The sequence below is a fragment of the Oncorhynchus tshawytscha genome, linkage group LG33 (genome assembly GCF_018296145.1).
Source record: "Oncorhynchus tshawytscha isolate Ot180627B linkage group LG33, Otsh_v2.0, whole genome shotgun sequence".
Taxonomy (NCBI): Eukaryota; Metazoa; Chordata; class Actinopteri; order Salmoniformes; family Salmonidae; genus Oncorhynchus; species Oncorhynchus tshawytscha.
Window position 1 is genome coordinate 2,098,524 of NC_056461.1, and position 26,194 is coordinate 2,124,717.

The following is a 26,194-nucleotide window of genomic DNA, read 5'->3' on the forward strand; positions in this document are numbered from 1 at the left end:
TAGCATTCTGTTAAGCCAATGGGCTTTTTTATGTTTTGAGCGCCCCCTTGTGTACTAAGCCGGAAATACCGGAAATCCCAGGATGAGAGAAGGATGTTATGACTATATGAACATTTGGATACCATTTGGATAATAGCCTAACAATGAGGAAAAATTTGTCGGCTTGAGGATACATTTTGCCACTATTGTTGTAGTGGCAAAATGTAGCCTACACAAATGTAGGCTACATACTTGTAGCCTACATTTGCACTGTCAACTGTGAGACCTTAGTTTCTGCTCTAACATTTTTTTTATTTTTTTAAATTTTACCTTTATTTAACCAGGTAGGCAAGTTGAGAACAAGTTCTCATTTACAATTGCGACCTGGCCAAGATAAAGCAAAGCAGTTCGACAGATACAACGACACAGAGTTACACATGGAGTAAAACAAACATACAGTCAATAATACAGTATAAACAAGTCTATATACAATGTGAGCAAATGAGGTGAGAAGGGAGGTAAAGGCAAAAAAGGCCATGGTGGCAAAGTAAATACAATATAGCAAGTAAAACACTGGAATGGTAGATTTGCAATGGAAGAATGTGCAAAGTAGAAATAAAAATAATGGGGTGCAAAGGAGCAAAATAAATAAATTAATTAAAATTAAATACAGTTGGGAAAGAGGTAGTTGTTTGGGCTAAATTATAGGTGGGCTATGTACAGGTGCAGTAATCTGTGAGCTGCTCTGACAGTTGGTGCTTAAAGCTAGTGAGGGAGATAAGTGTTTCCAGTTTCAGAGATTTTTGTAGTTCGTTCCAGTCATTGGCAGCAGAGAACTGGAAGGAGAGGCGGCCAAAGAAAGAATTGGTTTTGGGGGTGACTAGAGAGATATACCTGCTGGAGTGTGTGCTACAGGTGGGAGATGCTATGGTGACCAGCGAGCTGAGATAAGGGGGACTTTACCTAGCAGGGTCTTGTAGATGACATGGAGCCAGTGGGTTTGGCGACGAGTATGAAGCGAGGGCCAGCCAACGAGAGCGTACAGGTCGCAATGGTGGGTAGTATATGGGGCTTTGGTGACAAAACGGATTGCACTGTGATAGACTGCATCCAATTTGTTGAGTAGGGTATTGGAGGCTATTTTGTAAATGACATCGCCAAAGTCGAGGATTGGTAGGATGGTCAGGTTTACAAGGGTATGTTTGGCAGCATGAGTGAAGGATGCTTTGTTGCGAAATAGGAAGCCAATTCTAGATTTAACTTTGGATTGGAGATGTTTGATATGGGTCTGGAAGGAGAGTTTACAGTCTAACCAGACACCTAAGTATTTGTAGTTGTCCACGTATTCTAAGTCAGAGCTGTCCAGAGTAGTGATGTTGGACAGGCGGGTAGGTGCAGGTAGCGATCAGTTGAAGAGCATGCATTTAGTTTTACTTGTATTTAAGAGCAATTGAGGCCACGGAAGGAGAGTTGTATGGCATTGAAGCTTGCCTGGAGGGTTGTTAACACAGTGTCCAAAGAAGGGCCGGAAGTATACAGAATGGTGTCGTCTGCGTAGAGGTGGATCAGAGACTCACCAGCAGCAAGAGCGACCTCATTGATGTATACAGAGAAGAGAGTCGTCCAAGAATTGAACCCTGTGGCACCCCCATAGAGACTGCCAGAGGTCCGGACAGCAGACCCTCCGATTTGACACACTGAACTCTATCAGAGAAGTAGTTGGTGAACCAGGCGAGGCAATCATTTGAGAAACCAAGGCTGTCGAGTCTGCCGATGAGGATGTGGTGATTGACAGAGTCGAAAGCCTTGGCCAGATCAATGAATACGGCTGCACAGTAATGTTTCTTATCGATGGCGGTTAAGATATCGTTTAGGACCTTGAGCGTGGCTGAGGTGCACCCATGACCAGCTCTGAAACTAGATTGGATAGCAGAGAAGGTATGGTGAGATTCGAAATGGTCGGTAATCTGTTTGTTGACTTGGCTTTCAAAGACCTTAGAAAGGCAGGGTAGGATAGATATAGGTCTGTAGCAGTTTGGGTCAAGAGTGTCCCCCCCTTTGAAGAGGGGGATGACCGCAGCTGCTTTCCAATCTTTGGGAATCTCAGACGACACGAAAGAGAGGTTGAACAGGCTAGTAATAGGGGTGGCAACAATTTCGGCAGATAATTTTAGAAAGAAAGGGTCCAGATTGTCTAGCCTGGCTGATTTGTAGGGGTCCAGATTTTGCAGCTCTTTCAGAACATCAGCTGAATGGATTTGGGAGAAGGAGAAATGGGGAAGGCTTGGGCGAGTTGCTGTTGGGGGTGCAGTGCTGTTGACCGGGGTAGGAGTGGCCAGGTGGAAAGCATGGCCAGCCGTAGAAAAATGCTTATTGAAATTCTCAATTATGGTGGATTTATCAGTGGTGACAGTGTTTCCTATCTTCAGTGCAGTGGGCAGCTGGGAGGAGGTGTTCTTATTCTCCATGGACTTTACAGTGTCCCAGAACTTTTTGAGTTAGTGTTGCAGGAAGCAAATTTCTGCTTGAAAAAGCTAGCCTTGGCTTTTCTAACTGCCTGTGTATAATGGTTTCTAGCTTCCCTGAACAGCTGCATATCACGGGGCTGTTCAATGCTAATGCAGAACGCCATAGGATGTTTTTGTGTTGGTTAAGGGCAGTCAGGTCTGGGGAGAACCAAGGGCTATATCTGTTCCTGGTTCTAAATTTCTTGAATGGGGCATGTTTATTTAAGATGGTTAGGAAGGCATTTAAAAAAAATATCCAGGCATCCTCTACTGACGGGATGAGATCAATATCCTTCCAGGATACCCCGGCCAGGTCGATTAGAAAGGCCTGCTCACAGAAGTGTTTCAGGGAGCGTTTTACAGTGATGAGTGGAGGTCGTTTGACCGCTGACCCATTACAGATGCAGGCAATGAGGCAGTGATTGCTGAGATCTTGGTTGAAGACAGCAGAGGTGTATTTAGAGGGGAAGTTGGTTAGGATGATATCTATGAGGGTGCCCGTGTTTAAGGCTTTGGGGAGGTACCTGGTAGGTTCATTGATAATTTGTGTGAGATTGAGGGCATCAAGTTTAGATTGTAGGATGGCTGGGGTGTTAAGCATGTTCCAGTTTAGGTCGCCTAGCAGCACGAACTCTGAAGATAGATGGGGGGCAATCAGTTCACATATGGTGTCCAGAGCACAGCTGGGGGCAGAGGGTGGTCTATAGCAGGCGGCAACGGTGAGAGACTTGTTTTTAGAGAGGTGGATTTTTAAAAGTAGAAGTTCAAATTGTTTGGGTACAGACCTGGATAGTAGGACAGAACTCTGCAGGCTATCTTTACAGTAGATTGCAACACCGCCCCCTTTGGCAGTTCTATCTTGTCTGAAAATGTTGTAGTTTGAATTAAAATTTCTGAATTTTTGGTGGTCTTCCTAAGCCAGGATTCAGACACAGCTAGAACATCCGGGTTGGCAGAGTGTGCTAAAGCAGTGAATAGAACAAACTTAGGGAGGAGGCTTCTAATGTTAACATGCATGAAACCAAGGCTATTACGGTTAAAGAAGTCGTCAAAAGAGAGCGCCTGGGGAATAGGAGTGGAGCTAGGCACTGCAGGGCCTGGATTCACCTCTACATCGCCAGAGGAACATAGGAGGAGTAGAATAAGGGTACGGCTAAAAGCTATGAGAATTGGTCGTCTAGAACGTCTGGAACATAGAGTAAAAGGAGGTTTCTGGGGGCGGTAAAATAGCATCAAGGTATAATGTACAGACAAAGGTATGGTAGTATGTGAATACAGTGGAGGTAAACCTAGGTATTGAGTGATGAAGAGAGAGATATTGTCTCTAGAAACATCATTGAAACCAGGAGATGTCATTGCATGTGTGGGTGGTGGAACTAATAGGTTGGATAAGGTATAGTAAGCAGGACTAGAGGCTCTACAGTGAAATAAGCCAAAAAACACTAACCAGAACAGCAATGGACAAGACATATTGACATTAAGGAGAGGCATGCTTAGTCGAGTGATCAAAAGGGTCCAGTGAGTGGAGAGGTTGGTTGGGGGTCACGGCGATTTAGACAGCTAGCCAGGCCATCGGTAGCAAGCTAGCATAGGATGGAGGTCTGTTGTTAGCCACCTCTTGCGTTCCGTCAGTAGATTAGTGGGGTTCCGTGTGGTAGAGGGGATTAATCCAAATCACACAACAACAACAAAAATAAAAACAATAGATATAGTTATAGAGGCCCAAGAAGAAAACATAGTAATAATAAAAATAAATAAATTGTCCGATTGTCTATTCAGATAGCAGCCGGTAAGACAGCTAACGGTTAGCAGGCCGCAGATGGGCGTTCAGGTAACGTCGCGACGGAGGAGCCAGCCGGATCTCCTTCGGGTAGATAACGTCGGCAATCCAGTTGTGAAGGCCTGGTGGGGCTCCGCGTAGGCAGTAAAACGGATCCGGATAGGTGACTGCAGCCCAGGAGTGATTGATGGAACTCAGGAGTGATTGACGGAGCTGGCTAGCTCCGGAATAATTGATGTTTGCTCCGGAATCGACGAAGGCCGATAGTCACACGGATAGCAGCTAGCTAGCTGTGACATCCGGGTATGAATGTCCAGAGAGCAGTCGAAATCCAGGGACATGGAGAGAAAAATTGGTCCAATATGTTCCGTTCCGAGCCGCGCTGCGCCGTACAGAACTGGCGATAGATTTTCGAGCTAAAGGATAGCTGATGACCACAAACCGTGGTTAGCTGAATACTAACGATTTGCCAGTAAAGAAGCTAGCTAGCTTCTGATTAGCTTCTGGATTAGCTTCTGGCTAGTTTCAGGCTAGCTTCTTGGAGTTTCTGGCTAGCTTCTTGGAGGATTACAGATTTGAGGTAAATAATACTTTTTTATAAATATAAATTGGTGAGGCGGGTTGCAGGAGAGTGTTTTGAAGATGAGTTGATGGAAAATAAAAATAAAATGTATGTGAAAAAAGTTGTAAATATATATATATACAGGACACGACAAGACGAGGACAAAAGATTTCTGAACTGCTATGCCACCTTGGAGTGAGTACAGTATAGTTGGAATTGTAAGAGTTCTTGCCCTGTCCAATTCTCTGCGATTCTGGATTCCATTAGAATGACAAAGAACAAAACCCTGTCCTCAAACGTTTACACCAAAAGCTGCAAAGTTATGGGCAAAGACAAAAACAGCCACATCTTTTCACAAGTGAGTGGGGTTGCAAAGGGTCGGAAACTTACCGGGAAATTTCCAGAATTTGAAGGAGTTGTTTAATCTAACTGCTTAACTATTTATCTACACATATTTGCACACGTATTTGGAGTTTTCTTAATAATTTGTTTTCTAATCTTTACAGGAAAATGCCAGAGGCACTATGTGATGTGTGGAGACATTTCACTGCCACAAATGTAGACGGAAAATCTGTGTACATTTGCAAATATGGTGCCAAATCATATGTGAAGAATGCAACAAAGATGCAGAATCATCTGGCCAAGTGCATAAAGTTCCCTCAGCGCTCACAACAAGCAACCTCTGACAAAAGTCTCTCTAATTCTATTCGAGGTGAAAATTATGAATCAGACACCTTATCGATAGCAACAGCTCATGGCCCTCCTGGAATCAGAAGTGTTTTTAACTCAATGGAGGAACGTAGTCAGAGAAATGCTGATGAAGGTCTTGCTCGAGCTGTGTATGCAACTGGTTCACCTCTGATGCTCACAGGCAATGTGTATTGGAAGATATTGCTGAATGTTCTTCCCCCAGCATACACCCCTCCAACCGAGTTCAAGTGAAGGTCAAGCAGAGAAAGAGAGAAAGCAATGACATTGGATCACAGAAGGTATTTGCACTGGTGACAGACAGTGCTGTGAGCATGAAGGCTGCTTGGTCCAAATTGGAGGAGTCCTTCCCTCACATCACACCCATAGGCTGTGCTGCTCATGCATTGAATCTGCTCCTCAAGGACAGCATGACACTGAAAACAATGGATACACTCTACAAGAGAGCCAAGGAAATGGTTAGGTATGTGAAGGGTTATCAAGTTATATCAGCAATCTACCTCACCAAGCAAAGTGAGAAGAAAAACAGCACCACATTGAAGCTGCCCAGCAACAAACGTTGGGGTGGTGTTGTCAACATTTTTGACAGTCTCCTGAAGGGGAAGGAGTCTCTCCAAGAAATGGCCATATCACAGTATGCTGATATGGACAGCCCCATCAAGAGGATCCTGTAATGCCCGGGGTGTTGTGGAGGAAGCAGTCAGACGCAGGAGACAGAGAGTTCAGAGTAGCGCTACTTCTTTAATCACCAACCAGGTAAAAACAAACGGCACTCAAAATAAATGCCCCAACAACACAGAGGAACTAAACAGTCCCAAAAAACAACTCACGTACACGAACAACCGTGACTTACAGGCGTATATAATGAGTACACATAAAACAATCCCGCACACCCAGCAGGTGGGCCGGCTGGCTAATAAAGCCCAACTAATAAACCTAATTATAACAACAGGTGTAACTAATAAACAGACAAGGATTCTCCCTGAAATTTGTCCATTACCCCCTTGGCGGCCATATCATTCAGCTCCATGGGACCATATTGGTCAGAAGTCGCATGGCCGTATCTCCATAAAAAAAAGTAGCCTACATGCAGCCCAATGATGGAAAACACAATCAAATTGCCAAAATCTGACATATACTGTATGTATCCTTCAAAATGTTAGTAGTAAAGTGTGAAAAATCGACCCAGATTCTTGAATATGCTTTCTTTCTCATTTTCAGTATTTTACTTTTAGACACAACACTGTCATATTGGTGTTCTATTAACTCTACTGATTGCAATGATATGATATTCTGTATCATGGACATCACCAGAACCTGGCTTTCAGGGATTTAGCCCAGAATGATTTTGGCAGTGTTGTAGTACGAGACCACATATTGAGTGTCCGGTGGTGATTTTAGCATGTAAATATTCGGGGATGCATGCCAGCAAAGCAACTACACAACACTAAACAATACATTAATTGCACTATAACGGGTGACAAACGGTGCCCACAAAATGTTAAGGTCTACATAAAGCTGTCCCGAGCTTTCTTTTCAGCACCATGGACTGAAATCTTAGCCAGGTGTAGCAGTGATATCAGAGGAGCATTGTCTGGCAGCGAAAAAGTTAATTCAGCCTCATTTACTGCCTTTAAAAAAAACATAGCTGATATGGCTGACTTGCTTAAACAAATGTGGTTTCTACTGATAATTGAGATGTACAAACTATGGCAACGATGAGCGGATGAGGCAATCTGTAATTTTGATGAAGACATTAATGAGCGAGCTAAGACGGATGTAGTTAACTTCTTGTTCAGCACTTTTTAAATGTACAGCGACAGAATTCAGAACACGGGTTGTTCTAAAAGTATTCTCCCTGTACACTAAGTCAGAACCATAGGATAAATATAGGGGCCATATAAGCAGACAATGAAAGCTCTGACAATATTTGATCATGACATTTCTTTAAAACAGTCTATAGGCTACATGTGCACCACCAATTCAGAACAGTAGGCTAAGTTATGAGAGGAAAGAGACCAAATTATTAGGGTGAGGCACACGGGCAATAGTGGCGTGCGAAAATATTCACCCCCTTGGCATTTTTCCTATTTTGTTGCCTTACAACCTGGAATTAAAGTTTGTATCATTTGATTTACACTACATGCCTACCACTTTGAAGATGCAAAATATGTTTTATTGTGGAACAAACAAGAAATAGGACAAAAACACTAAAAACTTGAGCATGCATAAATATTCACCCCCCAAGTCAATACTTTGTAGAGCCACCTTTTGCAGCAATTACAACTGCAAGTCTCTTGAGGTATGTCTCTATAAGCTTGGCACTTCTAGCCCCTGGGATTTTTGCCCATTCTTCATGGAAAAACTGCTCCAGCTCCTTCAAGTTGGATGGGTTCCGCTGGTGTACAGCAATCTTTAAGTCATAACACATATTCTCAATTGGATTGAGGTATGGGTTTTGACTAGGCCATTCCAAGACATTTAAATGTTTCCCCTTAAACCACTCGAGTGTTGCTTTAGCAGTATGCTTATGGTAATTGTCCTGCTGGAAGGTGAACCTCCGTCCCAGTCTCATATCTCTGAAAGACTGAAACAGGTTTCCCTCAAGAATTTCTCTGTATTTAGCGCCATCCATCATTTCTTAAATTGTGACCAGTTTCACAGTCCCTGTAAATAAAAAACATCCCCACAGCATGATGCTGCCACCACCATTCAACCACCATGGATGTTGTTCTCGGGTAATGAGAGGTGTTGGGTTTGCGCCAGACATAGCGTTTTCCTTGATTGCCAAAAAAGCGAAATTATAGTTTAATCTGACCAGAGTACCTTCTTCCATATGTTTGGGGAGTCTGCCACATGTCTTTTGGCGAACACCAAACGTGTTTGCTTATTTATTCTTTAATTAAGCAATGGCTTTTTTTCTGGCCACTCGTCCGTAAAGCCCAGCTCTGTGGAGTGTACTGCTTAAAGTGGTCCAATCTCCGCTGTGGAACTTTGAAGCTCCTTCAGGGTTATATTTGGTCTCTTTGTTGCCTCTCTGATTAATGCCCTCCTTTCCTGGTCCGTGAGTTTTGGTGGGCGGCCCTCTCTTAGCAGGTTTGTTGTGGTGGTATATTCTTTCCATTTTTTACATAATGGATTTAATGGTGCTCCGTGGGATGCTCAAAATTTCAGATATTATTTTATAACCCAACCCTGATCTGTACTTCTCCACAGCTTTGTCCCTGACCTGTTTGGAGAGCTCCTTGGTCTTGAGGGTGCCGCTTGCTTGGTGGTGCCCCTTGCTTTGTAGACTCTGGGGCCTTTCAGAACAGGTGTATATATACTGAGATCATGTGACAGATCATGTGACACTTAGATTGCACACAGGTGGACTTTATTTAACTAATGTGACTTCTGAAGGTAATTGGTTGCACCAGATCGGGTTCTTGGTCACTCCCTGACCAAGGCACTTCGCCCCCGATTTCTCAGTTTGGTTGGATGGCCAGCTCTAGGTGATTCCAAACTTCTTCCATTTAAGAATGATGAAGAATGATGGAGGCCACTGTGTTTTGAGGGACCTTCAATGCTGCAGAAATGTTGTGGTACCCTTCCCCAGATCTGTGCCTTGACACAATCCTGTCTCTACACACAATTCCTTTGGCATCATGGCTTGGTTTTTGCTCTGACTTGCACTGTCTTTATTATTATTATTATTATTTTAACGTTATTTAACTAGGCAAATCGGTTAAGAACAAATTGTTATTTACAATGACTGCCTACGAAAAGGCAAAGGGCCTCCTGCGGGGACGGGGGCTGGGATTAAAAATACAAAATTAAATAAAAATATATTACAAAACACACATCACGACAAGAGACACAACACTACATAAAGAGAGACATAGACAACATGACAACAAACATGGCAGCAACACATGAAAACACAACATGGTAGCAACACAATATGGCAGCAAAACAACATGGTAGCAGGCCAAAGCATGGCGCAAAACATTATTGGGCAAAGACAAAAAAGGGCAAGAAGGTAGAGACAACAATACATCACGCAAAGCAGCCACAACTGTCAGTAAGAGTGTCCATGATTGAGCATTTGAATGAAGAAATGGAGATAAAACTGTCCCGTTTGAGTGGTTTTGCAGCTCGTTCCAGTTGCTAGCTGCAGCGAACTGAAAAGATGAGCGACCCAGAGATGTGTATGCTTTGGGGACCTTTAACAGAATGTGACTGGCAGAACGGGTGTTGTATGTGGAGGATGAGGGCTACAGTAGGTATCTCAGATAGGGGGAGTGAGGCCTAAGAGGGTTTTATAAATAAGCATCAACTGGGGGTATACAGAGATCACCTGTTTACAGAGTAGTATAGAGTGCAGTGATGTGTCCTATAAGGTGCATTGGTGGAAAATCAGATGGCCGAATGGTAAAGAACATCTAGCCCCTCGAGAGCACCCTTACCTGCCGATCTATAAATTATGTCTCCTTAGTCTAGCATGGGTAGGAAGGTCATCTGAATCAGGATTAGTTTGGCAGCTGGGGTGAAAGAGGAGCAATTACGATCAAGGAAACCAAGTCTAGATGTAACCCTAGCCTGCAGCTTTATATGTGCTGAGAGAAGGAAAATACACCATCTAGCCTCCTGAGGAATTAAATGAGGTGACTAACTCAAGCTCTAAACCCTCAGAGATAGTAATCACACCGGGGGGAGAGGGGCATTCAGAGAAAGCTTGTTGGACACTAAGAAAGCTTTGTTGGAGACGTTTAACACAAAATCCGGGGAGGGGCCAGCTAAGTATGAGACTGTAACATCTGCATATAAATGGATGAGAGAGCTTCCTACTGCTCGAGCTATGTTTATGTAATTTGAGAAGAGTGTGGGGCCTAGGATCGAGCCTTGGGGAACTCCCTTGGTGACAGGCAGTGTCTGAGACAGCAGATGTTCTGACTTAATACACTGCACTCTTTGAGAGAGGTAGTTAGCAAACCAGGCCAAAGACCCCTTAGAGACACCAATAATCCTTAGCCGGCCAACAAGAAGTCTACCATATCAAAAGCTTTGGCCAAGTCAATAAAAATAGCAGCACAACATTGCTTAGAATCAAGGGCAATGGTGACATCATTTCGGACCTTTTAAGTTTGCAGTGACACATCCATAACCTGAGCGGAAACCAGATTGCGTACCTGAGAGAATACTATAAAAGTCAAGAATGCCAGTCAGTTCATTTATTGACAAGTTTTTCCAACACTTGATAAACAGGGCAAAATAGAAATAGGCCTATAACAGTTAGGATCATCTTGATCTCCACCTTTAAAGAAAGGATCCCACCGTAGCTGCCTTCCAAGCAATGGGAACCTCCCCAGAGAGGAGAGACAGGTTAAAAAGGTCAGAGATAACATTGGCGATGAAAGGGGCAGGTCTAAACCATATGACCCAGATGTCGTTTTGGGGTCAAGTTTAAGGAGCTCCTTTAGCACCTCGGACTCAGTGACCACCTGCAGGGAGAACCTATGTAGTGGGGCAGGGGAAAAAGAGAGAGGAGCATCGGGAATAGTTGCATTACACGGAACCCAAACCGGCTGCGCGAGTGCGCCATCGTACATACATTTATTTTGTCCCCCTACACATTTATGGCAATTTAGCTAGTTAGCTTGCACTTGCTAGCTAATTTGTCCTATTTAGCTAGCTTGCTGTCGCTAGCTAATTAGTCCTGGGTTATAAACACTGAGTTGTTATTTTACCTGAAATGCACAAGGTCCTCTACTCCGACAATTAATCCACACATAAAACGGTCAACCGAATAGTTTCTAGTCATCTCTCATCCTCCCAGGCTTTTTCATCTTTGAACTTATATGGTGATTGGCATCTAAACTTTCATAGTATTACTACACCGATCGGCAAAACAGTTCGTCTTTCAATCACCCACGTGGGTATAACCAATGAGGAGATGGCACGTGGGTACCTGCTTCTATAAACCAATGAGGAGATCGGAGAGGCAGGACTTGCAGCGTGATCTGCATCAGAAATAGGACTGAGTTCTATTTTAGCCCTTGGCAACGCAGACGCTTGTTGACGCGCGCGAGCAGTGTGGTCAGCCTATTAGAAGGGGTGTTCACACTGTTCTGTCGTACTGAATACACCCCAGGGTTGTGCCTTTTATTCCATTAGTTGGCCACAAAAATCGAAATATATTAAGTTTGATGACTAGAATAATTTAAAATGACAATGGTGTACTACTGTATAATGCACTATCCAGGGTTGGGTAGGTTACTTTCTAAATGTAATCTGCTAAAGTTACTCGATACCTGTCCAAAATTGTAATCAGTAACGTAACTTTGGGATTACAACCTCAGTAACGTTATCTGATTACTTTCCATTACTTTTGGATGACTTTCCCCTTGAGGCATTAGAAGACTACAAAAAGGATCCATGAAACGCTTGTATCATCATAGTGGTCTCTGACTTGTAGTCAGACTTGCTCAGGTGCAACGAACTTAAACTTGTACCTTTTTTCAATGCTGCATTGAATGTAGTTGAGAAAACAGAGTGGTGTCATTTTTTTTCTTCTCCTTTCTGAATTTAAAAGTAATCCAAGAAGTAATCTAGTTTGTAAAATAATCTAATCTGATTACAATTCGTTTTTTTGTGATGGTTTGCATGTAATTGATTAAATGTAATCCGTTACTGTTACGCCCCAGTCATGGCAGCAGTACTCTTATTGTGAAGGATTACAAATATATATTTGACTCGGAAGTGACGACAGGTGCCGCTGGCTTCACCTGAGTGAAAATAATTTAGGCAACACTATTGCGTGTCAAACGAGTTAGCTAGGTACATGGTGGTGAAATAATGTGTGTAACACTGGCAGATAATATTATCTAGACAAATTACAATCAGAACACCGTTAGCGAAGACGGTGGTTGCTAGATAGCAGGAGAACCGATCCAGAGCAAGTACCCTGTACTTGGCTCGCGTTAACGCAACAGCGCTGTGTGTAGGACTAGCTTTAGCTTGCTAGCTACTATTTCTGATGGCGAAAAACACTCTTTCGTCGCGATTCAGGAAACTCGACATAGATGAATTTGATGAGAACAAATTCATTGATGACCACGATGAGGCTGTCGATAATCAGGGACCGGACGGCACGGAGATAGAAAACCTCATCAGGATATATCCTTTACGTTCATGCCCCCGTGTTCGTTAGCTAAAATGTGCTAGCTAGCTTGCTAACAGCCGATGTGATTTGATAATGGATTTTGTTTTCAACTCAACTCAAATCAAAATGCTCATTTAATTTCTGCTCGTGTTGACATGTATCTTGCTAGGTAGTTAGCTGATGTTATGCAACTATGTCGGTTTAGGTTGCTAGTTAGCCAATGCCTGGAGGATATCCCTGGCTGAACTATCCTAGCGACCAGGGCGCCCTCCAGAGCTATCGGAACCCGAGACTCTAGCTACTCGTTAGCTAGGTAACTTAGTTATGTCTAAACATAGTTGTCTATAGCTAGCATGCAAAGCACCAGCAGCTGCTGCACTGTTGATGAGGGTATCACTATGCCGTTTGATTTGGGTGAGACAGGAGTTGTAGGGTGTCAGGAGGTTCTTCATGGCCCTCTTATGAGGGATGTTTATTTCGAGTGAGCCACATTCAGGGCAATGACACCAGTAGAGGATTTGCTTGAGGCTATTGTTAGCTATTGTGCCTCAACGTGAGGCACAATAGCTATCTCTGCGTTTCATTCTCAGTGTGTCATCTTTCTCCATTTGAGGAGGTACCACTCTGGTCAGGTGAGCTGGAACCAGCTGTGTATGATCATACACCTCTGTGAGCTCTTGAAATGGATCTCACATTAGATAGTGGCAATGGCATCAACACCCTCTGTGATGTCGGTCTGCTTCTCACTAGCCGGCTACCACCTGGCTACTCAACCCTGCACCTTTAGGGCAGCAGCCTCTATATACATGGAATCACTGGCCACTGTTTACATACTGCTTTACTCATCTCATATGTATATGTATATACTGTACTCTATTCTACTGTATTTTAGTCAATGCCACTGACATTGCTCGTCCCAATATAAAAAATAAAAAAAAACACCTTTTAGATTTGTGAATTGTTAGATACTACTGCACTGTTGGAGCTAGGAACACAACCACTTAGCTACTGCTAAATCTACTAAATATGTGTTTGACTAATACAATATGATTTGGTGAAAAGAATCCCTGAGCATCGTAGCACCATTAGCTGCAAAAACTTGACGTACCCAGTTGCAGCCCACTTTTTGGAAGCAAACCACTCCATTTTGTTCCCTCGGTATATCGTCATTGAACACATAACCTTCCCTAGGAGAGGGGGTGACCTTGACAATTTATTAAAATGAGATGCCACCTGGATCTTTCATTTAAAGACCCTTGCTCCCTTTAGTCTCAATGTAGACTTTTGATCTGAAGCCATTCTTCTTATTATATTTTTGCTATCCATTGTAAATGTTTGTTTCTATGATTATATGGCGGGATGTTTGCTTTTTTTTTCATTTCTGTAGATCAACCAATGAAATCAAGCCACACCCGGCTATGATTGTAGGCACCTGTGTGTCTTAAATGTATATCAATTAGTGACCAGCATTAGGTTGTCATTATACCCTGATGAAGACTGCTTGTCTGTCAAAACATTGGTTCTGAAATGATTGCATCTGAGCGCCTAGTGAGGCTCTCCTTTTCTTACTCCGTTAGCCAGCACCTCGCCTAAACAGGTGTGTGTTTCTTTTGCCTCTGGTGGCGGGGGGGAAAATGTGGAGAAGTACAATGTTCCTGCCCTTCAAACCTATTTAGGATATGGCAATAGACGGTGTTGAGTTCCTTAACCGACTAATGCACAGGAGACACGATGACAGCTTTTCACCTTGCTCTGCGCAACCCTCCTCTCAACACTAAGAATCCAGCAGTAAAGGTGAGGGGCCAAGACTTTCATCTGACATTCATGTAACTTTGTGGGAAGGTACACGATATATACAAAAGTATGTGGACATCCCTTCAAATGAGTTTATTTGGCTATTTCAGCCACACCCGTTGCTGACAGGTATGAAATGAAGCCCACAGCCATGCAATCGACCGTAAAAACATTGGAAAAGCATTACTAAAGAGCTCAATAACTTTCAATGTGGCACCGTCGTAGGATGCCACCATTCCAACAAGTCAGTTCGTCAAACTTCTGCCCTGTTAGAGCTGCCCCGGTCAACTGTAAGTGCTGTTATTGTGGAAACGTCTAGGAGCGACAACGGCTCAGCCGCGAAGTGGTAGGCCACACAAGCTCACAGAACGGAACTGCTGAGCGCTATAGTGCGTAAAAATCATCTGACCTCCATTTCAACACTCACTACAGAGTTCCAAACGCAAATCAAATTTTATTAGTCACATGCGCCAAAAAGAACTGGTATGATCAATGACATGTTTACTTACGAGCCCCCCAACCAACAATGCAGTTTCAATAAATACGGACAAGAGAAAAGTAACAAGTAATTAAAGAGCAGCAGTAAAACAACAATAGCGAGACTATTTACAGGGGGGTACCGGTACAGAGTCAATGTGCGGGGGCACCGGTTAGTTGAGGTAGTATGTACATGTAGGTAGAGTTATTGAAGTGACTATGCATAGTTGACAACAAGAGTAGCAGTGGTGTAAAGAGGGGTGGTGGTGGGGGGGCATATAGTCTGGGTAGCCATTTGATTAGATGTTCAGGAGTCTTATGGCTTGGGGATAGAAGCTGTTTAGAAGCCTCTTAGACCTAGACTTGGTGCTCCGGTAGCAGAGAGAACAGTCTATGATTAGGGTGGCTGGTGTCTTTGACCATTTTTAGGGCCTTCCTCTGACACAGCCTGGTATAGAGGTCCTGGATGGTAGGAAGCTTGGCCCCAGTGATGTACTGGGCCATTCGCACAACCCTCTGTAGTGCCTTGCGGTGGGAGGTCGCGCAGTTGCCATACCAGGCAGTGATGCTCTCGATGGTGCTTCTGGAAGCAACGATGAATCGCGCTCACCATCTGGCAGTCTGAAGGACAAATCTGGGTTTGGTGGATGCCAGGAGAACGCTATCTGCCCAAATGCATAGTGCCAACTGTAAAGTTTGGTGGAGGAGGAATAATGGTCTGGGGCTGTTTACCATGGTTTGGCCTTGGCCCCTTGGTTACAGTGAAGGCTAATCTTAACATTACAGCATACAATGACATTCTAGACAATTCTGTGCTTCCAACTTTGAGGAAACAGTTTGGGTAAGGTCCTTTCCTGTTTCATCATAATGCCCCAGTGCACAAGCGTAGGTCCATACAGAAATGGTTTGTTGAGTTTGGTGTGGAAGAACTTGACTGGCCTGCACAGAACCCTGACCTCAACCCCATTGAACACCTTTGGGATGGTAACTGCGAGCCCAATCACATTAATGCTCGTGGCTGAATGGAAGCAAGTCCCTGCAGCAATGTTCCAACATCTCGTGGAGAGCCTTCCCAGAAGAGTGGAGGCTGTTCGGGCAGCAAAGGGGGGGGTGCAGCTCCATATTAATGCCCATGAGTTTGGAATGAGATGTTTGACGAGCAGGTGTCTACATAGTTTAGGTCATGAAGTGTGCTTGGAGTCTATATTAACATTGGTTTAGAATGCTAGCTCATTGCAGGAGAGGCTTAGCAAGCATCCCAAACACTTCTGTAAACATATTTTCTTGCTGTCTTGTTCTGTCTTTCAGGAAAGGGCTCTGGCAATAGTGCTGAGAGTGTTGACATCATTTAAGTCAAGTGATATTGAGCCAGCCGTCAAGTCTCTTGACAGAAGCGGGGTGGACCTGCTTATGAAGTACATATATAGAGGCTTCGAGAAGCCCTCCGACAATAGCAGTGCCATTCTCCTACAGTGGCACGAAAAGGTGTGAAATCTATATCTGAACTTGTGCAATCTTTAAACTCTAGTCCATCTAATGTTCATGGAAATATGATGCACAGGAGGCTACTGAGGGGAGTTTGGCTCATAATGGTATCAAACCCAAAACCATGTTCAACCATTACTATGAGCCCGTCCTCCCCAATTAAGGTGCCACCTGTGTTTTATCATTTGTTTCTTCCCCTCTTTCTTCACCCAGGCTTTCGCAGTTGGGGGCTTAGGGTCAATCGTACGAGTTCTGACGGCCCGAAAGACCGTTTGAAGGGAGGGGCCTTATCACGTGGAGTGTCTCGGATGACCACTGGCAAGAGGAGTGACTGCCTTCTGTGGAAGGGAAAGTAGATTATCACAATTTCTTACTGAAAAAACCCTTACACTACATAAGTTAAAGACAAAACACAAAGGGAACATTTATTTTTAGTTTGAAAATGTATGGGATAGCTGTAATTTAGGAAAGGATATGTGTTGATGTATAGGATTATCATTTTTACCCAATCACGAGTTATTTGCTCCTTCTTTATTGCATTTCTGTTCTAATACCATTGAGAAGCATCAGCATGTTTCTTTGAGGGTGGGGAAGGAAGCAGAAGAGACATGGCCGGTCAGAGGAAGGGTGTACATTAAGTGGTACTGTACCATTATACCTGTGTGTGTGCGTGTGACATTCAGTGTGCTTGCGAGTGTATGTCTGATGTTAGTGTAGTATTTCATTTTTTTCTCATTGTCATTTTTGTACAGACAGAAGTACATTTTAATATAAAGAGATTGAGATTCAATGAATTGGTATGCAGGGTGGGGTATATTGAACAATGGGGGATTTTGTTGTGAAGTGCCTGCTGCAATAAAACTGGAAACAAGTGTCCTTGTCATTTGCCCTCTCTATGGGAGCCAAATTTCGTTGTTTTGACCAATCACAATCGGATATTTTCAGAACTGATTAGTGGGGAAAAAACAGTTGGGCTGGCTGTAAAGCGCCGTGTTGTATATTTAGAATAGTGGTAGTGAATTTGGCTGTGGAACCTGTATTCCTGTTCAGATTGAACACAAACATGGCATGTGTGACGAACTGCTCTTTCCACACTAGGGGCTAATATTCTTGTGAATCTACAAACTTTAGTTCCAGAGCAAAATCAGTCATCCAAAGAGTATAAATTATTTTTAGTTTGCATATTCTACGAGCAAGCACGAAGCAGAGTATTTTCAGTAACCCAGGCTGCCCTATGCACTTGTGGAGAGCTGTGAGGATTACAATATGGTGAAAATTCAATTTAGTCTACGGGAGGGCGAAGTGGAGCTAGATGATAACAAGTGCATAGGGGTCAATTTGGTATTGGGTGTTTGCGTGACAATAGCCCTTAAGTGCAAAATCATGTATATTTGTGAACTGTTAATTTCAGGGTAGGACATCAGGAGGCTAATTTGGTGTAAAAGGTTAAATTTGATTAAATGTGTGAAGTTGTGTTAGCGGCAGTAAACAAATGAATGAAAGCTGCCTCCTATGCTTAACCAGAAACATCAAGCTCCAAATGACATCTCACAGCCACCCAGGGGGGGCTAATTTTAAAAGATACATAGACATAACTACCATTGACACATCAACAACATGTCTACATAAACCCCTTCGAGAAATATATCAGCTAAACTGAATTATGCTGTCAGCAACAACTGGAGGACTTTTATATTTAGTTTTTCTTGAGAGCAAGAAGACACTGGTATAAATCATCTCTGTGCCCATCGTTGACTAGTGGCATATAATAAATTCTATGGAACAAGATGTGGTTTACCATGTAGCTGTTTAGCACGAAATATCATGCTAAGTGGGGGACATTGTCTTAGGGCTCCACTCAAGCCGTATTGCGTAGGTTCAGCGCTACAGCCTGATTTAAAAGCAATCTACGTTAGCGGAGAGCGCATTCACGGTAAACACTGCATACAGTATGTCGGCTCAATCAAAAATGACCTGTACGTTGCTATTGTGCAATCTAACACTTCAGTGATACGGATCAAATAGAGTTCTCACATTGGTTTTGGTTAGAAAACTATCCCTTTAACCTTTACACTCCCGGGTTCTGGAGCACATCGCAAATTAAAATCAGTTAACATTTCCGTGGTGTTTGTAAATTAATTCATTATCCAAAACAATATTTCAGTCCAAAAGTATCTTACCTGCCTACTGTATTGTTGATTTTATGTATTAAATAAAATGTTTCATTGCTGCTTTGGGACATGTCTCATTTTTAGAAGAGAGTAGTCAAAGCAATAACATTTATTTAATAATCTGTCGGAAGATTATTAAATAAAGACAATACATTTCACACAAACGAAACAAAAGTCAAACTTTACATTTTCTTAAGGATTGGCCCCCTTTTTTCAATTTTCACCTAAAATGACATACCCAAATCTAACTGCCTCTTGCAAGGATATGCATATTCTTGGTACCATTTGAAAGGAAACACTTAGAAGTTTGTGGAAATGTAAAAGGAATGTAGGAGGATACAACACAATAGATCTGGTGAAAGATAATAACAACAAAAAAACTGTTATTTAGTATTTTTGGTACAATCATCTTTGAAATGCAAGAGAAAGGCCATCATGTATTATTCCAGACCAGGTGCAATTTAGATTTTGGCCACTAGATCACAGCAGTGCATGTGCAACGTTTTAGACTGATCCAATGAACCATTTTATTTCTGTTCAAAATGTATCAAGACTGCCCAAATGTGCCTACTTGTTTATTAATAACTTTTCATGTTCAAAACTGTGCACTCCTCAGACAATAGTATTATTTCACTGTAATAGCTACTGTAAATTGGACAGTGCAAGTTAGATTAACAAGAATTTAAGCTTTCTGCCAATTTCAGATATGTCTATGTCCTGGGAAATGTTGTTGTTACTTACAACCTCATGCTAATTGCATTAGCCTACATTAGCTCAACTGTCCCGCAGGGGATCCACCAATCCTGAAGAAGTTTTAAAGAGCATTCAAAAAACCTTGCATGTTTTGGTTTTTTAGTCACATCACTAATTATTCCTTCATACTTAATGACATCAAATAGAATTGGCAACAAGGACAGAACCATTTAAAAGGATAAATACAGAATGTCAAACAATGTTTTAACAAGCATCCCTTGGATTTTTCCACATTTTGTAACGTTACAGACTTATTTTAAAATGTATTAAATCTTTTTTCCCCCTCAATCTATGCACAATACCCTATAATGACAAAGCAAAAACAGGTTTCTGTACATTTTTGCAAATATATATAAAAAAAGAAGGAAATATCACATTTCCATAAGTATTCAGACCCTTTGCTCAGTACTTTGTTGAAGCACCTTTGGCTGAGACTCAGCCTCGAGTCTTCTTGGGTATAACGCTACAAACTTGGCACACCTGTATTTGGGGAGTTTCTCACATTCTTCTCTGCAAATCCTCTCAAGCTCTGTCAGGTTGGATTGGGAGTGTCGCTGCACAGCTATTCTCAGGTCTCTCCAGAGATGTTCGATCGGGTTCAAGTCCGGGCTCTGGCTGGGCCACTCAAGGAAATTCAGAGACTTGTCCCAAAGCCACTCCTGCATTGTCTTGGCTGTGTGCTTAGGGTCGTTGTCCTGTTGGAAGGTGAACCGTCACCCCAGTCTGAGGTCCTGAGCGCTCTGGAGCAGGTTGTCATCAAGGATCTCTCTGTACTTTGCTCTGTTCATCTTTGCCTCGATCCTGATGAGTCTCCCAATCCCTGCCGCTGAAAAACATCCCCACAGCATGATACTGTCACCACCATGCTTCACCATAGGGATGGTGCCAGGTTTCCTCCAGATGTGAAGCTTGGCATTCATGCAAAATAGTTTAATCTTGGTTTCCTCAGACCAGATAATCTTGTTTGTCATGGTCTGAGCGTCCTTTAAGTGCCTCTTGGCAAACTAAGTAGGATGTCATGTGCCTTTTACTGAGGAGTGTCTTCCATCTGGCCACTCTACCATAAAGGCCTCATTGATGGAGTGCTGCAGAGATTGTTGTCCTTCTGGAAAGTTCTCCCATGGTCACAGAGGAACTCTAGAGCACTGTCAGAGTGACCATCGGGTTCTTGGTCACCTCCCTGACCAATGCCCTTCTCCCCTGATTGCTCAGTTTGGCCGGGCAGCACGCTCTAGGAAGAGTCTTGGTGGTTACAAACTTCTCCCATTTAAGAATGATGGAGGCCACTGTATTCTTAGGGACCTTCAATGCTGCAGAAATTTTTTGGTACCCATCCCCCAGATCTGTGCCTCGACACAATCCTGTCTCGGAGCTCTACGGACAATTAATTCGACCTCATGTCTTGGTTTTTGCTCTGACATGCACTGTCAACTATGGGAACTTATATAGACTGGTGTGTGCCTTTCGAAATCATGTCCAATAAATGTTATTTACCACAAGTGGACTACAATCAAGTTGTAGAAACATCAAGGATGACCAATGGAAACAGGATGCACCTGAGCTCAATTTCGAGTCTCATAGCAAAGGGTCTGAATACTTATGTAAATAAGGTATTTCTTAATTTTAACACATTAAGCAAACATTTCTAAAAACCTGTTTTCACTTTCTCATTATGGGGTATTGTTTGTAGATTGATAAGAATAGAAAACAGAAAAAAATGTTGAATAAGGCTGTAATGTACATTTTTTTTGAAAAAGTCTAGGGGTTTGAATGCTTTCCAAATGCACTGTATATCACTTTGAAATCGTTCCCTCCCACAACAGTAGGAACTAATAGAAAGAACACTTAAAGTAACACTAGATTAACATATTAATTCAGGTTAATTCTGTATTTTTATTCCATATAAATTGTTACTTGTTCAGCACATTGCAGATAGAAATGTATTGCACAGAACTGACATGACGCTTTCAAATAATCATAAACTTATAGAACGGACATTCCTTTTGGCTTCTCAATGTTCCACCTTATTAGGGTTTCAACTACATGCCAACAGGGGAAAGAGGACAGTCACATCACACGATCTACAAGTTTACCGGTATTATAACATAAATGGTGTCTAGGGCTTCATCATTATCCATAAATATCATATGTAATTTACATGTACTATCATCACTAGTAAGACCTATTTTGGGATGGAGATGCACGGTGAAGGGGTTGCTTCACTTTGCACATGATGCTTTTTTGTTCCTCTCTTACTCCTCGTTCCTAACTACAATGCAGAATTACACACTACATGGAGGAGAGGAAAGTCACCACAAGATTAAAACAGGGTGGAAACAAAGGCCGTAAGACGAAGCAGTTTGTCCGGAAATGGTTATACTGCATACAATTCACAGTGTTATGAGATGACACAGTCACAATGCATCAACTCTAATCCTCTTTGCATCAGTTTTAGTTAAGTAGGGATGTTTAGAATTTATTTTTCCATGAGGATTTCGTCATGTTTGTAAATTCATGATTCAGGCCTAGTCCAAGAAGACATGGGTAATATTCTCAACTGGACAGTAATTCTTCATGGTCTTCCCTTAGCAGCTTATCAGTCACCTTGTTTTGGCAGTGATATTATGGGAATTTGATTGTGATGACGCGGTCCATGATTGTTTTGGCAGTGATATTATGGTAATTTGATTGTGATGACGCGGTCCATGATGTGCTTGTCAGTCACCTTGTTTTGGCAGTGATATTATGGGAATTTGATTGTGATGACGCGGTCCATGATTGTTTTGGCAGTGATATTATGGGAATTTGATTGTGATGACGCGGTCCATGATTGTTTTGGCAGTGATATTATGGGAATTTGATTGTGATGACGCGGTCCATGATTGTTTTGGCAGTGATATTATGGGAATTTGATTGTGATGACGCGGTCCATGATGTGCTTGAGGAAGAAAAAGAACATGAATAAAACCAAAAGGCAGTTTGAATGAGACAGTCCACAGAGGCTATGAAGATACAGTTGAAGTCAGAAGTTTACATACACTTAGGTTGGAGTCATTAAAACTCGTTTTTCAACCACTACACAAATTTCTTGTTAATAAACTATCGTTTTGGCAAGTCGGTTAGGACATCTACTTTGTGCATGACACAAGTCATTTTTCCAACAATTGTTTACAGTCAGATTATTCACTTATAATTCACTGTATCACAATTCCAGTGGGTCAGAAGTTTACATACACTAAGTTGACTGTGCCTTTAAACAGCTTGGAAAATTCCAGAAGATGACGTCATGGCTTTAGAAGCTTCTGATAGGCTAATTGACATAATTTGAGTCAATTGGAGGTGGACCTGTGGATGTATTTCAAGGCCTACCTTCAAACTTTGCTTGACATCATGGGAAAATCTAAAGAAATCAGACAAGACTTCAGAAAAAACATTGTAGACCTCAACAAGTCTGGTTCATCCTTGTGAGCAATTTCCAAACGCCTGAAGATACCACGTTCATCTGTACAAACAATAGTACGCAAGTATAAACACCATGGGACCACGCAGCCATCAAACCACTCAGGAAGGAGACGCGTTCTGTCTCGTAGAGATGAACGTACTTTGGTGCGAAAAGTGCAAATCAATCCCAGAACAACAGCAAATGACCTTGTAAAGATGGAGGAAACAGGTACAAAAGTATCTATATCCACAGTAAAACGAATCCAATATCAACATAACCTGAAAGGCCGCTCAGCAAGGAAGAAGCCACTGCTCCAAAACCACCATAAAAAAAGCCAGACTACGGTTTGCAACTGCACATGGGGACAAAGATCATACTTTTTGGAGAAATATCCTCTGGTCTGATGAAACAAAAATATAACAGTTTGGCCATAATGACCATTGTTATGTTTGGAGGAAAAAGGGGGAGGCTTGCAACCTGAAGAACACCATCCCAACAGTGAAGCACGAGGGTTGCAGCATCATGTTGTGGGGGTGCTTTGCTGCAGGAGGGACTGGTGCACTTCACAAAATAGATGGCATCATGAGGTAGGAAAATTATGTGAGTATATTGAAGCAACATCTCAAGACATCAGTCAGGAATTTAAAGCTTGGTCACAAATGGGTCTTCCAAATGGACAATGACCCCAAGCATACTTCCAAAATTGTGGCAAAATGGCTTAAGGACAACAAAGTCAAGGTATTGGAGTGGCCACCACAAAGCCCTGACCTCAATCCTATAGAAACTTTGTGGGCAGAACCGAAAAAGTGTTTACGAGCATGGAGGCCTACAAACCTGACTCAGTTACACCAGCTCTGTCAGAAGGAATGGACCAAAATTCACCCAACTTATTGTGGGAAGCTTGTGGAAGGCTACCTGAAACGTTTGACCGAAGTTAAACAATTTAAAGGCAATGCTACCAAATACTAATTGAGTGTATGCAAACATCTGACCTGCTGGGAATGTGATGAAAGAAATAAAAGCTGAAATAAATCACTCTCTACTATTATTCTGACATTTCACATTCTTAAAATAAAGTGGTGATACTAACTGACCTAAGACAGGGAATTTTTACTAGGATTAAAAGTCAGGAATGGTGAAAAAAATTGTGAGTTTAAATGTATATGTAAACTTCTGACTTCAACTGTATTTATATGAAAGTGGGACCTATTGGGGCGGTAAGCAAATTGAAGTGGGTCTAGGGTGACGGGTAAGGTGGAGGTGATATGATCCTTGACTATCCTCTCAAAGCACTTCATGATGACAGATAGTCATTTAGTTCAGTTACCTTTGCCTTCTTGGGTACAGGAACAATGGTGGCACTCTTGAAGCATGTGGGGACAGTAGACTGGAATAGGGAGAGATTGAATATGTCCGTAAACACACCAGCCAACTGGTCTGTGCATGCTCTGAGGACACGGCTAGGGATGCCGTCTGGGCCGGCAGCCTTGCGAGGGTTAACACGTTTAAATGTCTTACGTCGGCCATGGAGAAGGAGAGCCCACAGTCTTTGGTAGCGGGCCACGTCGGGGGCACTGTATTATCCTCAAAGCGAGCAAAGAAGGTGTTTAGTTTGTCTGGAAGCAAGTCATCGGTGTCCGTGACGTGGCTGGTTTTCTTTTTGTAGTCCGAGATTGTCGTTAGACCCTGCCACATACATCTTGTGTCTGAGCTGTTGAATTGTGACTCCACTTTGTCTCTATACTGACATTTCACTTGTTTGATTGCCTTGCAGAGGGAATTATTACACTGTATTTGGCCATATTCTCAGTCACCTTTTCATAGTTAAATGCGGTGGCCCGCGCTTTCAGTTTTGCGCGAATGGCACCATCTATCCACGGTTTCTGGTTACAGTAGGTTTTAATAGTCACAGTGGGTACAACATATCCTATGCACTTGCTTATAAACTCACTCACCGAATCAGAGTATACGTTGATATTATTCTCTGAGGCTACCCGGAACATGTCCCAGTCCGCGTGATCAAATCAATCCTGAAGCGTGGATTCCGATTGGTCAGACCAGCGTTGAATAGTTATTTGCACAGTTACATCCTGTTTGAGTTTCTGCTTATAGGAAGGGAGGAGCAAAATGGAGTCTTGGTCAGATTTGCCAAAAGGAGTGCGGTGGAGGGCGTTGTATGCCTCGCAGAAGTTAGAGTAGCAGTGATCCAGAGTTTTGCCAGCGCGAGTTCTACAGTCAATACAATGCCTTGCAAAAGTATTCATCCCCTTTGGTGTTTTTCCGAATTTTGTTGGATTACCCCTGGAGAACGGAACGGGCAACGAGAACAGATTGTGGACTGTGAACTAACTGGTTGCTGAATTCCCCACTTTCCCACAGTGTGCAAATCTCCCTAATAAAATTCCCCATTTGTATTCTAGTTGTGCTTCATGTGCGTGTTTGGTTATTGAACTTGGTGACGTGGAATCCCCACCCCCGTGAGCCTGCTACATTTGTTATCTAGAGACTGGACATTAGCGAGTAATATACTCTGAAGCGGTGGGTGAGCCTCCTAAGTCTGACTAGGCCGCTCCAACACCCTCTTCTTCGGCGCCGTTGATTTAGGTCTGCCTTTGGAATCAGTTCAAATGCCCTGGGTAGTTCGGACAAAGGATCCGCTTCGGGAAAGTCGTATTCCTGATCGTAGTGCTGGTAAGTTGACGGCGCTCTGATATCTAATAGTTCTTCCCGGCTGTGTGTAATAACGCTTAAGATTTTCTGGGCTAACAATGTAATAAATAATACAAAAAAACGAAGCAAGTCAGCCCTCTCTGTCGGCACCATTTTTATTATGAATCTTCTGCAATACGGATTGAATCTAGTCCTTAAATGCACAACAGGGCCTGGGAAGCTCACAGGGATCCAAAGTACTCCATTAATTTTCAACTCTATGCTTTAAATTTTTTTTTACGTATGCACTGTCATTAAGATTTAAAAGGTCAAAATGTGGACTCAAATGTAATTTCCCAGGGCCCGAGACTTGGTTAGTCCTGCCATCTGCTGCAGAAGTCATAGTAAAACTCCTTGTATGCCATTTTTAAACGCAGTCTAAAGTCAGAGTCATGTTCTGATTTTGAGGGGGTCCCTGATGAATTTGCTATCACAAGTAGTCCCGGACCAAAAAAGTTTGGGAACCCCTGGCATAGGGAACAATGGAATGTATGGTCTGGCATGTCTTTTCTACCGACAGCACGGCAAATGAGATTAGATCATCATTCAATACAGTAAAGTGCAAGGATACAATTGATATCATCATAAATGTCAACAAATAAACAAAAATATAATTGCCACGGGGAGTAGTATTTCCCATGTTGAAATTATTCACTTTTGCAGTCAATGCTACAATGGGAAGA

The 26,194-nt window shown here is 42.6% G+C and overlaps 1 protein-coding gene across 1 annotated transcript; it reads left to right on the forward strand.

Annotated features, from left to right (window-relative positions):
- The first annotated feature begins 12,282 nt into the window (after positions 1–12,282).
- Positions 12,283–17,308, forward strand: LOC112234547 (actin-related protein 2/3 complex subunit 5-like protein). The gene is made up of 4 exons (XM_024402714.1): positions 12,283–12,694; positions 14,402–14,474; positions 16,260–16,436; positions 16,650–17,308. The coding sequence occupies exons 1-4, from the start codon at positions 12,555–12,557 to the stop codon at positions 16,710–16,712; spliced, it is 453 nt and encodes a 150-aa protein (XP_024258482.1). The 5' UTR covers positions 12,283–12,554; the 3' UTR covers positions 16,713–17,308.
- The last annotated feature ends 8,886 nt before the right edge of the window (positions 17,309–26,194 follow it).

Bases quoted from the DNA above. Each gene is read 5' to 3' on its own strand.
- LOC112234547 (XM_024402714.1), top strand. From the start codon at position 12,555: ATGGCGAAAAACACTCTTTCGTCGCGATTCAGGAAACTCGACATAGAT. The intron at 12,695-14,401 runs ATATCCTTTACG...CGACTAATGCAC, and splicing joins ATAGAAAACCTCATCAGGAT to AGGAGACACGATGACAGCTT. The intron at 16,437-16,649 runs GTGTGAAATCTA...TTCTTCACCCAG, and splicing joins TCCTACAGTGGCACGAAAAG to GCTTTCGCAGTTGGGGGCTT.